This window comes from Phaethon aethereus (genome assembly GCF_964289735.1).
Source record: "Phaethon aethereus genome assembly, chromosome: 1".
Lineage (NCBI taxonomy): Eukaryota > Metazoa > Chordata > Aves > Phaethontiformes > Phaethontidae > Phaethon > Phaethon aethereus.
In genome coordinates this window covers 3,326,053-3,338,657 of record NC_138575.1, presented here as the reverse complement: position 1 = coordinate 3,338,657, position 12,605 = coordinate 3,326,053, and the positions used below count along the sequence as shown (strand labels likewise).

The following is a 12,605-nucleotide window of genomic DNA, read 5'->3' as shown; positions in this document are numbered from 1 at the left end:
CAAGCCTCCAGTCTTCTGGGACCTCCCCTGTTAACCAGGACTGCTGATAAATGATGGAGAGTGGCTTGGCAAGCTCCTCCGCCAGCTCCCTCAGTACTCTTGCATGGATCCCATCAGGCCCCATAGACTTGTGGGTGTCCAGGTGGCTTAATAAGTCCTTAACTTCTTCCTCCTGGATTATGGGGGGGGTTATTGTGCTCTCCATCCCCATCTTCCAGCTCAGGGGGCTGAATACTCTGCGGATACCTGGACTGGTTATTTAAGACTGAGGCAAAGAAGACATTAAGTACCTCAATCTTGTCCTCATCCTTGGAGACAATGTTCTCCGCCATATCCAGTATGGGATGGAGATTCTCCTTGCCTTTCTTTTTGTTATTAGAATATTTGTAGAAGCATTTTTTGTTATCCTTTACGATTGCTCGCTCAACCATTGTTTACCTCTGCATCTTAGACAATAACACTTTGCCTTTCTCCTTTTCACTTTCTTAGCTGATCTACCTTCTACCTACCATTCCTCTCACACAGTTACCTGATAGTGTGCCAGCGTGTTGAGTCTCTTCCAGTCATTCTCTATCTTGGTTGTGATGTCTTCATCCTGAAGGATCATCCTTGCCCCGCTTGCTTGCCGCCACTCTGCAAGGAAAAGAGGGACATTGAACTCTGCTGTGCAGAACCCCTGAGATAGGGAGCAGAGCCCTGGCAATCCCTGTGCCCATAACCCATGTGGTCACACATGTGCAGGCTGCATCCATGTAGCAGCACATCATTCGTTGCCATTACGTTGTCAGCTGCCTCCAACCACATAAACATACAAATGCACAAATGTCCAGTGTCTTCTTTCCAGAGGGATAGAGAAGACAGATCAACCATTAAAGGTTCAGGGAGATGGTTCAGGAAAGGATACAAAAATCATAGCCGTGTGGTAAAGTTCAGAGTCAAGTTCTAGGTTATCTAGGCTGGTTTTTTTACCCCTGATAAAATAATATTGCTATCACAAAACAACTTTTGCCCAGGAAACACCCATCCCTTTAACTAGTGACACCATATAGAGATCAGAATGTAGAGCAGCTGCCTACAGAGGTGAGAGGTCCAAGGTTAGGGCACCACAGCATGTAGTGCTCTATATGGATAAATAAAGCAGTGATCAGAGAGCTGTTGATCCATTGGCAAAGCTGAACAGAGCAAGGCCGGGTGCTTCAGCACCCCGATTATTCACAGTGCTTATCTCTTAGCTACTCCCTGGCTCTGTTCTTGCTCCAGCATGGCTGTTTCCAAGATCAACCCGTCCTTGCACAGATTAGCCATCGTCATGGGATGGGAGCAAATGAACATCACTTGTGTCAGGGATAGAAATTAATCCCTGGTCCTCTTTCCTTTAACAGCGTAGACATGGCCCTTATCAGTACCTGAGATATGTCTAACTGCCTTGACCCAGCCACAGAGAGGGCTCCCCTGAGCAGAACAGTGACTTCTTCAGCACAGCACCAGAGCTTGTACTGGGCTCAGTCCATCTCTATTAGGGCTCATACAACACTTCTTGCTACTCACAGAATCACAGAATCATTAAGGTTGGAAAAGACCTTTAAGATCATCAAGTCCAACTCTTAACCCAACACCACCATACCCACTAACCCATGTCCCCAAGTGCCACGTCCACACGTTTTTTGAACACTTTCAGTGATGATGACTCCACCACCTCCCTGGGCAGCCTGTTCCAATGTTTGATCATTCTCTCTGTAAAGAAGTTTTTCCTAACCTCCAGTCTAAACCTCCCTTGGCACAACTTGAGGCCATTTCCTCTCATCCTATCTCTATTTACTTGGGAGAAGAGACCAACACCCACCTCACCACAACCCCCTTTCAGGTAGTTGTAGAGAGCAATGAGGTGTCCCCTCAGCCTCCTCTTCTCCAGACTGAACAACCCCATTTCCCTCAGCTGCTCCTCATCAGACTTGTGCTCCAGACCCCCCACCAGCTTTGTTGCCCTTCTCTGGACATGCTCCAGCACCTCAACGTCCTTCTTGTAGTGAGGGGCCCAAATCTGAACACAGGATTAAAGGTGTGGCCTCACCAGTGCAGAATACAGGGGCACAATCATGTCCCTACTCCTGCTGGCCACACTAGTGCTGATCCAGGCCAGGATGCTCTTGTCCTTCTTGGCCACCTGGGCACACTGCTGGCTCATGTTCAGCCGGCTGTCAACCAGCACCCCCAGGTCCCTTTCCGCCGGGCAGCTCTCCAGCCGCTCCCCTCCAAGCCTGTAGCATTGCATAGGCTTTACTAAAGTCCAGGTAGACAACATCCACAGCCTTACCCTCATCCACCAGGCAGGTCACCTGGCCATAGAAGGAGATCAGGTTGGTCAAGCAGAACCTGCCTTTCATGAACCCGTGCTGGCTGGGATGATGTAGCAAACTCAGGTAGAGATTGCTACTGATGGAGAACAGGAAGCCCAGGAAGCCCTTAGCTTTGGGCACAGTAGAGGCATAATGAGAAGCCCCAGAGATAGAACCAACACCCTGCTATGTGGAGCATGTAACCAGCCTTCAACAGCATGCCTGTGGGCAGAAGGGCTCCAGCTTCTGACTACATCCAGTTCTCCAGCCTCCACCCCAAAATGCTCAGTGCTTCTCTCCTTCTGCAGAACTGGAGCACCCTGTCACTTCTCAGATCTTGAAGGATGCTGCATGTGGAAGATTGTCACAGCTTTCCCCACAGAGGACTCTCAGATTTGCCTATAGGCACGGAACACATAAACATTGCTAAAAGGAGAGAAATGTAGTATCACCTGGTGACACCAGGGAAAGCTGTGATTTAACCACAGACAACCTGGACCATCCAGAGATTCCTTTTTGCTTGTCATGTCTCAGTCGCATACAATTTTAGCCAGAGCCAAAGCAGAAAGTCTATTCATTTGAGGCAGTTAATTAAAATGAACTCTTGGATATGGAGACATCACCTGCCACCTCTGCTTATTTCACCTAATATAAAAATGCAAGGACCGTTGCAAATTTCTTTTGGTTTCAGCAGTTTTCTTATCACATAATTAAAATGCATTGGGAAATCCGTCCTTGCCTTTATTATTCATTTAAATTAGCAGAAAAGGTCAGCTGCTGTGTTTATTGCTGGGTGTTACTTTGGCTGGAGGTACTCAGAGAGTAAGCAAAGGTTATGTTGGCTAAGCACTGAACTGCCCTTCATTTACTCCAGCTCCTTAGATCCTCACCTACATTATCTTTGTGATGTCCAAGGGGGATGGTCTCTGTTCATTCCCAACTGGACTGGATTCCTGGAAGCTAACTGATCCCAGAAATTGCTTGAAAGGGCACAAAATGCTGAAGTTTGGGCTGGGCAATGGTGCTCTTACAAAGTGCCCCACAGAGTACCAAAGCTACTTCTATTGTCACAGAGTGTGTTTCTTATGTGCCTTCCTCATGATCTTCTGGAGATCGTGTCTCTGACCATTTTCCTTCAGGGCTCTGCATGTTCCTATGGTCTTCCTCTCTCCTAACTCATCTTTGAGGGTGGACACACACTCATGTAGTGTTTTGGGAGGATGTCCCCTCAAGAGCTCTGTGCTCCTGCACAGACACAAGGTATTACCAAGTCCTTCTCCTTGGCCTTCCTGCAGAAAGGGGCCTTGCAAGGAAGACCAAGGGCCAGTCTGACTCCGCACAATATCCACTCCTGAGCAAGAAGACAAGGGGGAAAACACTTTACAGGGCAAGCTGAGAGCATCTGGCTTCAGTTTTGCAGACTGTTTGCCCTGGCCAAATAGAAATCACTTCATCATGCATCTGAGCAGTGGCAGGGAAAGGACCCCCAGTTGTGGTCCCCCAAGTCTTCCTGGTCTCACAGGAGCACTCCATGAGGGCCAGCTGAGGTGGTCACACACCGATCTGTGAGGAAATGCCACGGCTGGGAGCAAGGGAATGGGAAGGGAGGGTGCAAAGGAGGAAAAGGTGACCCTGACATCCATATTCACAGCACTAAGTGAAAACTCTTAGCTTTATCCTCGCTGGCAGCACCCTGTCCCCTCTCTCATCAGATCTGTGCGCTCCTCTGCGAGCTGGCACAAAGGAGAGACATGCTCCAATCCAATTTGTTACACTCCCACCTTCCGGAGAGAGGGAGGGAGAGGGGGAGGGAGGTAAAAAATCCCATTATCTTTATCAAACCTTCCAATCAGGAGCAGCGGTAAATGCAAACTCAGGAGACAGCTGCTCTGAAGCCTTTATATTTCATTCAGCAGATAGTGTATCTTTTTATTGCACGCAGGAATTCTTTTTTCCTTTTTTTTTTTTTTTCCCCTAAGAAACAACCTTTCTGTTCAGCTTGACTGGGAAAAAGGAAATTCCAGTGGCCTTTGACAGAGGTGCTTCTTTGAGCTGTAGCAATGCCTGGTTAGGGAATGGCTCCATGGGGAGATGTCCTCCTGCACCTCAAATCCTATACAAATGTCACACCTCCCTCGTGCTTTCTCGCTGATCCAGGTCGCCCTGAAGATGCCCACTGAACAAGGGAGAAAAGTGCAGCAGAGAGAACATTTTTCAGGGGCAATTGAAATACCCAGGTGGATGGAAGACCTGCCAGCTCAACTCCAGGTGCTTTCATTGGAGCTAGTCATCATCAGCTACCCCATCTTTACAGACACTTCTAGGTCATGATGCATACAGTCCCTTTCAGTCAACTGTTCATGCCATGCACTGTGCTTCCCACCCTTTTCCTAAAGACACTAAGTCTCCCATGAAGGACTGTGAGATGCTTTGTGGCTGACTCTGCACAGCAATGGCATGTGGAACAAAAGCATGTGGCTCACCCAGCCTCGACGCCTATTTCATGATCACTTGTGCTCAAGAAGGATTAATCTGCAGAGCTGAGGGGCTGCTTTTAGTTCTATGAGTATTTTTTCATTTCCCAACAATTTTCATGTGAGACACAGGTTGGCATTAGAAATAGGAGAATAAACCCTTTGTCTGTACGCTGCAGGCACCAGTACAACCACGTGGGTAGGAAACAAAAATGGGTAAATGTCTACTATGTGATGACCTCTGGGAAGAGAGGAGAAACTCAGCTCTGCTTCTGGGGTGAAGAAAGGAACACTGTGGTTGGGAAAAAAAAGTTCATCTCAGAACACATAGATGGAAGATACCGGGGAAATATTTCATCCTGCATATGCAAGTGGTCTGCCTTACTGTATATATATTAGACTCAGTTTAAATGGCTCCTAAAGGTTGAATCCCTCATCCCAGTACTGCACTGTCGATGAAGCAGTGAAGGCTTGCCCTGACGTGGTCCACAATGTGCCTGAGACAGCATCACTGAGTGCAAGGTAGTCAACCTAGAAGCTCCCACCACCTCAGCAGTCCATTTCAAAAAGCAACTGAAATGCAGGGAAGAGTGAATGCCTCAGCATGAAGTCAAATTCCTGTTTTGTGATCCTCACACCCTAATGCTTTCCCAAAGATGGGGTATTTTATCTATGGTGAGTGCTTTAAAAAATAGTAATAACAAAAATAGCCACTGCAGAAAGAAGCCTTTTCTCAGAGGGCTGCAATTTGGGCTTGGACTAAAATGTAACCTCAGGGTGTCCAAAATAAGTGCTTTCAGCTGACAAACCCCTCCATGAGTTGTCTGGGTAACTGCAAAACATTATGACATTTGCGACACGTACAAGTCACTCTGCCTGCAGCTACCCTGCATTTAACAACTCAAAATAACTCATTAGCTTGTTTGCTTTCTTCCATGTGAGCAATCTGGCCTTAGTACGGACAGAAAGCCCAGAAAATTGTAATGGTAATAGAAAGCAGTGTTGCTGTTTAGAAAACCATTGATTTCAAGGCCAGTTTATAGTCATCTGCTCTGACCTACTGTTTAGCATGGACCGATCCAGCCGTCTTTGCAGTTCTCAGCATTCAGCCTGGGACAGGTTGATCCTGAGAGCTCTGTGCTGTTTTCTAATGGCCAACAGTGCTTTCTGCTTTCCCCTTCTGCCTTCTGAAGGATGCCAGGCGCCAGCAAACATCTTTTCCTGCAAAGAGGCTGGGCTGGAGTTGTGGCTGGACGTGCATATGCTCTTGCTCCTGCTTCACCCGTGCCAGCCCTGCTCCTCCCACCTTGTTAGCTGCTCAGCTAAAGGAGCCTGCAACTACATTGCTGCTGGCAAGACTCCTCTACTATATGAGGGTTTTTTTGTGCTTTGTTTCGATTTGTTGTTTTGTTTGGGTTTTTTTTTTTTTCCCTATTGCTATTGGCCAAACAACTGCTCATTAAGCAGTCTCCTGTCAGTACAGACAAGTCTGTCCTCTGAGGGCTGCGCACACTCATAAATACTTTCTGGAGCTTGCTGGTCCTCAGCACTACTCAGCAGGTCAATATTTCTTAAAACAGCAACAGTCCTGGATGCAAAATTGTCAGGCTCCAGTTGGGATCCCGCACAAACACGCTTCTGTATCTGTCAGTTGTCAGAGATACAGTAAAATCTGTGGACTCCAATTTATCCCTGGTATTTGCAACGTGCAGGTGAAACGCCTGCCTCTCCTTATGGATGCAACGTTCATTCCCACCACAGAACAAACTACTTCCCACTCACACCCAGTCTGAGATCCAAACGTAACGGGCTCTGTGGCCACCAGCCAGCAGCAGAAAGGTCAGAGCTGTCTATAAACCTCACTCCTCCGGTCTGCTGTGCCCTGGCACCCTTCCCTGCCTGCCCTCGAGCTCACCCAGCGCTCACCGCTCCCCTGCTGACTCACAGCAGCTCCGAAATCATCTTGGGTCCTTTCTCAATGATGTATATGAGCTGTTCGTTATTGCTGCTGGTTTTCGCAGCTTGTTTCGTTATTCTAACAGCCTTTCACGAGCAGGGATCTTGCTGCAATTTCTGTCAGGAGTCCCCTCCTCCCTTACACGTGCACAGGCATATGGACACTTAACTTTAATCCCTGACCTCTCATTCCTGCCTCCATTATTGCTGTGAATTGTTTCTTGGTGTCAGTCCATTCCACCTCCTTTTGGTTCCTCTTCTACTTTGCTAGGTTTTATAGACTCCATCATTTTCCACTCAAGACTCTTTCACTGAAGGTCACTGAGGGCAAATTCTGGCAGATACAGCCACAATACAGTCCCAGCTCCCTGCCAGACACCTCAGCAATGCCCTGAGCAGATTTTTCTACATTCTTTCATAGTAGCCTCCAGGTGTAGTAATCACATCTGCCTCTGGACTCCAACGTCAGACAGCTAACTCCTCCCAGCATCCTTGCTCCAGATTTTAGGCAGAAATGGATTTTGGCCTCAGAGGCACCCGTGCACTGGGCTGTACAGCTCCCTGTGTGCCCCACAGATCGAGGCACAACTGCCTAGAAATGCAAGTGAAGCTCTTTGCACCCTCCAAGCAGAACAATGCATGAAGGAGGAAACCACTGAGAAAAAACCCACCATGAATACATGAACAGAGAGACTAATTTTTCCTGAAGAGGTCCTAGCCCTCTGCAGAAAGGAAACCTCAGAGCAGCAGCTCCCAGCCTTGCTGGTGGTTGTGGGCTGCTGGCAGGAGAGGGAAGCAGTCAGGGGTGAGATGGATGCAGCCCATCAGAGGTACTTCGTCCCCTTTCCTGTGACTGCATAAGTAATTAATACCGCTTGGGCTGTGACTATCTCAGCAAGAAGATATATATAATCCAGACCTTCCCTATTCAGAAAAGAGCTAGGAATAAATCTCTGCAGCCTGAACACTGCTGACAACATCACCCTGGTCATTGGCACTCTTTTTCCAGGGGTCTTTGGCAGAAGAACAAGAACAGCCCCAGTCATGCCTCTTCTATACCTTTGTCCAAGCTGAATTCTGTGGGCAGAAAAGCAGGTTGGCTACTGGTCTTTTTAAGTCCTCAAGGCTGAGGATTTCACAAGCCAGGAGCATATGCATCAGTTTATTCACTCTCTTCTGCCCTCTCATCATTGCTGCTGCTCTGCCTTGCGCAGGCACCAAGGGTACAGCCAGTCCAGAGACATGGCTCTTGCCCTGACAAAGAGCGTCGAGATTGTGTTTGGCTGTCTCCCATCTCCCCACTACCCCCTGCCCGGGGGTGTTCAGAGGCCACTGTGCACTTACGTACCCAAATCCATATCAGCAGCTTTGGGCCGGTGGGAGCAGGGCACGTTCTTGAAGATGGCATCGAGGATCTTCTCCTTGACCTGCGTGATGGTGTCACAATTCAGGATCTTCACTGGGATCTCAGGGCTGTTCACGTTGTCGGGGTTCACGCAGCTCAGGACCTGAGAGAGAGGCAGTGAGACCTACCGTGCATTTCACAGCCACACAGGTACCCTGTGGACGCCCTTCCACAACCACCTTCTTGCAGGTCCTTGTGTCCTACGAGCCAGGGGGATTAAGGGGCAATAAGGGGAAAAATGTGTAGGAAGAGTCTTCCCTCCTTTGAGAGGGCACAGAGATCTAGTTTCACGCGGGGGGATTGCATGCATCCATACCCCTGCTGCTGTCAGCCCCTTTCCGCTGTCTGTGCCCTGTGAATTAAGGGTAACTCAGGATTTGGCTCTCATCTAAGTGCTGTGGGCTTCCAGATGTTGCAGACAGTGACTTGGGGCTGATGTGAAGGTGTTTCTGAACTTGTGTCCCATGCCACTTGTGTCTGTGAGGTGTAACTACTATACCTGTGGGAACAGCCCCTTAAATTTGAGCCTCATCTCTTTGGCATCTTCACTATACTTAATAACAGAATCTTCACTATACTTAGTAACAGAAAGCCCATGAATACAGTTCAGGTTCTCGTGCTTTCAGTAAAAATAGCATTGACTCAAATGGTACCAGGCAATGGTCATTGACACACTCTTTTCATAGAAATGATTAAAAATGCAGTCAGGCCTGACCCTGGTTGGAGCTGAACTGATATCCAAAGGGCTCTTCAGATCTTTCCTTGGCCTCTGACCCATTCCATGCTCCCTAGAGAGCTGGCAAGGTGACCTAATTCAGTAGTGACCTTCTTGCACAGCCACCTGACTTTGGCAATTCAGGTAAAAGTGCTCTTCAATCTCTCAGCCTTAAGTTTGTCCATCTTCTGCACAGACACAGACCAAGACCCATCTCAGAAAAAATGGTATTAATTTGAAATGCAGGGCTTCTTAAAAAGGGAACACAACAACAGAAACTTTTGCTTTCACATATAGAACAAAGAAAATTGACCCAATGAGAGAGGCCCCTCATTTCTCAGAAGGAGAATATAATTTTCTCCAAAGACTCTGTCAAAGAATAAATGCAAAGCATATGGGGTGTTGAGGGACGGAGGGATGCCTTAAACACATACACACAGTGTTTAAATCAATCTGTCCACTAACTTGTGGCCGTGTCTACATTGAGCTTTCTGCTCTCTTCTGGTTACAAGAGTGTGAAGTCTATAAACTTTTATAAACTTAGCACACCTTTGTACTTGGAAGGGGTGTTCAGTGAAGCTCCTGGTTATATACGGTCATTAAATGTTCCTGTGCCATTTTTACAAGTGCAGACATGTTAGTTTTGGTGCCTTAGACAAATTCTACCTTGACTGTAATTCCCTTCTGTAGTACACAATGGGTACTGGACTGTCCATCACTTTCCGTCTTAACCTAATAAGATGCAGTGAGATCTCAAAGTGGCTTGAAACTGGGTGAAATGATATCAGTATAATTATATATTGGCTCACCAGGCTCCCTTTGGTGCTGTTATGCTCAGCTAAGAGGGACTTGTGAAGATATTGTTTACAAAGAGCTCTGTGATCTTTCTGGATGAAAGGGGAGATGTAAATACAAGATATTGATTAGATCATAATGCTATTATTTATATGTCACTTCCAGGAGTATTGAAGAAGCATCAATTCAGATAATAATAACAACGGCACAGATTTACAGTTCTGTAGCAACTTTCATCTCAAAGGATCACAGAACTACACATAAAAAGCACTGTTGAAATGCATCCAGTGTTGAGGTTATTAGTTGCCCCCTTCCCATTACACATCTGTAGGGAAATGAAGCAGTGATGGCAGGCTAGGACAGCTCTTTTGGAGTATTACAAGGGTCAGACATGGTTCTGGAGACCAAGTTACTCTGCAGGTCTGTCTCAGTGATTTGAGCTCAGCTAAGGTGGACTGAGTTGTTGCCAGTCAGAGCAAGCTCCATGGTGTGATTCAACTGCGATGCGAACACCTGGGGTTTAGTTCAGTTCCCCACATGAAAGTACTTAGTGGTATTTAAAATAATCTGGGATACCCTACCAGGCATCTAGTTGCTGGCCCAGAAGGGGCAATATCTCCTGCAGGTGCTGACTAGTGCTCACCATGCCAGTACCCACCATGCAATGCAGACCATCATCTAGTTGGAGGCTGACAATGGTGATTTGCTCTTATAACTTGGTTGTTCTTGAATTTCACAGTGTGCCAACTCTGGAAGGTGGCAGAAAAACTCTTCCTGGATGAGCCATGATCATTCATGCTCTGACTACAGTAGTCTTTGCTGTTCTCTTTTCCAGCTCAGTTGGAAGAAAAAGGAGCAGGGAAGGCAATATTTCAAAGGGTTGTGCAGAGAGAGGTTTGTTCTTGGTGGTCTCAAGCACAGAGGGGGGCAGCTGGTAGTAGCTGCCAACTCCTGGACACCAGTGTGTTCTTTTCAATGACAGTCAAGAGGCTCCTTTCAACATTTTAGGTAATTCAATCATTGTTTATAGAAACCAAGAACCTTCCCAGAGCACAGTGGCTTTGACATATATGCCTCAGGCTTCACATCAACTCTCAGTTGGTGTTTTTCAACTGTTCTCTGGTGGAGCACTAAAGTTTCTCAGTAGAAAGACTTCAGGAATTTTGCAGGGTGCACCTGTGTATGGCGCACACTGAATGGCTGTTCTTTGGAGACTGTCATGGGCCTTGTAGAAGTCATCTTTACATCACAGATTGAAAATCTCTGTTCCTCTTCCAACAGACTAAAGCTCCTAATCAGAATGAGGCATTTGCAATGGAGCAAGAGATACCTACCACTTCCATGGGAATCTTCCTAAGGGTTTCCTCTGTTCTCCCCCCAGCTTTCTGTAAATTGTCCCTGGTAGAAGGTTACCAGCAGAAAAATTCTAAGCACTGGCTCCATCCCTTTAGCAGAGTTCAGATGCTCCAGTCTCACTGGAAGAGTAAGGTTTGCCCTGTGCTTCACCCAGTACTGTCCTAATAACAACCCATGTAAGACAGAGGACTAATTCCATTGCTACTGCAGTGCTGCCCACCTATGTCAACACAATCTTTGATGTCAGCCAGTGGGAAAGAGACTCCTGAGATGACCTGTGTTGTATAACTGCATGATCAATCACTCTGAGGGAAGCTTTGGGATGCCGATCTCCTGAATGCATTCAGTTACTGCTCCATCACCCACCCACCTACCTTTTTGTCCTGTGGGGCAGAGCTAGCAAGGTGGATGAAGAGAGGAGACTTCAGTGTCACTCAAGGAGTTGTTGAATGTTTTGCCACTGAGGAGACACCAGCACTTGGCACCACTGTTTTATCATGCTTTGAGGTCTGTGTCAGCATAGCATAAGGAAGGTGCCAGTTGTGGGGTCAATATGGAAAGGTATGGGGCTGGGAGTCAGTGAAGTGGTAATCTCTGAGCCCTGATCTCCCACTGACTGTGTGTGACCTTGGGGCATGTCATGCCACTGGATTTGTGTTTATTGACCTTTCTCTACATCCTTGGGCTTTTTTTTTTGTCTGCCAACCCTTCCAGCCATGAGCTGTCTCAAAGTGTATGTAAACATGCGATGCTTAGGACAGCTGAACCCTGATCTTCACTACGGATCACTGGCATTTCAAGAACAAAGGCACAGCTTGTGATTACTCATACGGGACCCTGGCTCTGAGTTCTCTGCAGTGTTTGAGTGATCTGCCCTGAGACCAGGACACTGCTATGGTTTCTGTCCTGGGGACAGACATCTTTCTCTCCCTTCTAGATTGGGCTAAGGGAAGTCCAAGGTGGCTAGCACACAAGAGAGTTTTGGCAGTGAGCAAGAAGGAGAAAGACCCCCAGAAAGGCCAAGCATGGGAGATCTGGGAGAGCCTTTATATCTTGGTAATCGCTTCCTCCCTGCCACCAAAATTCCCTGAAAAGCCTTAACCAAAGGCAGCTCAAAGCATCTTTATCCATCTGGAATATGTTGTCAGGAGAGATGATCCGAGGTGTGCAGGGACCACGCAGAGCATGCCACTGCTCAGGAGGTACTAGGCAGCTCCCATCTAACACCTCCAACCACTAATTAGCCAATACTCTTGACAGCTTCCGACACACATCGAGGTCTTTGCTCCCCCGCATTATTTGTACCAACTGACGATATATTTGAAGCTGACACAGGAGATGGATGGTCTTTCATCTCCCAGTGACAGCAGTGCAGTGGCAGTGGAGAGTGAGGTTTTGCATCTGGACTCTGGTTAGGTGAATGGCTAAAAAATCATGGATTCTGGCAAAGGCAGACGGCAGTCAGCGGGGATGAGACCTTCCTGTCTCTCATAGGTGGAATAATCTAGCTGGGTTTTTAATAACACCGCAGACCAGAGACGATGAGCACTGACTGCTAGTGAAGACAT

The 12,605-nt window shown here is 47.3% G+C and overlaps 1 protein-coding gene across 1 annotated transcript in view; it reads right to left on the bottom strand.

The window, feature by feature from the left end:
• PLXNA4 (plexin A4) overlaps window positions 1-12,605 on the bottom strand; it is a gene marked incomplete at both ends in the record, with an annotated part of 428,073 nt that overhangs the window by 26,391 nt on the left and 389,077 nt on the right. The window contains 2 exons of the mRNA XM_082013844.1: window positions 530-633; window positions 8,115-8,274. Coding sequence (XP_081869970.1) covers window positions 530-633; window positions 8,115-8,274 — 264 coding nt within the window. The remainder of the gene's footprint in view (window positions 1-529; window positions 634-8,114; window positions 8,275-12,605) is intronic.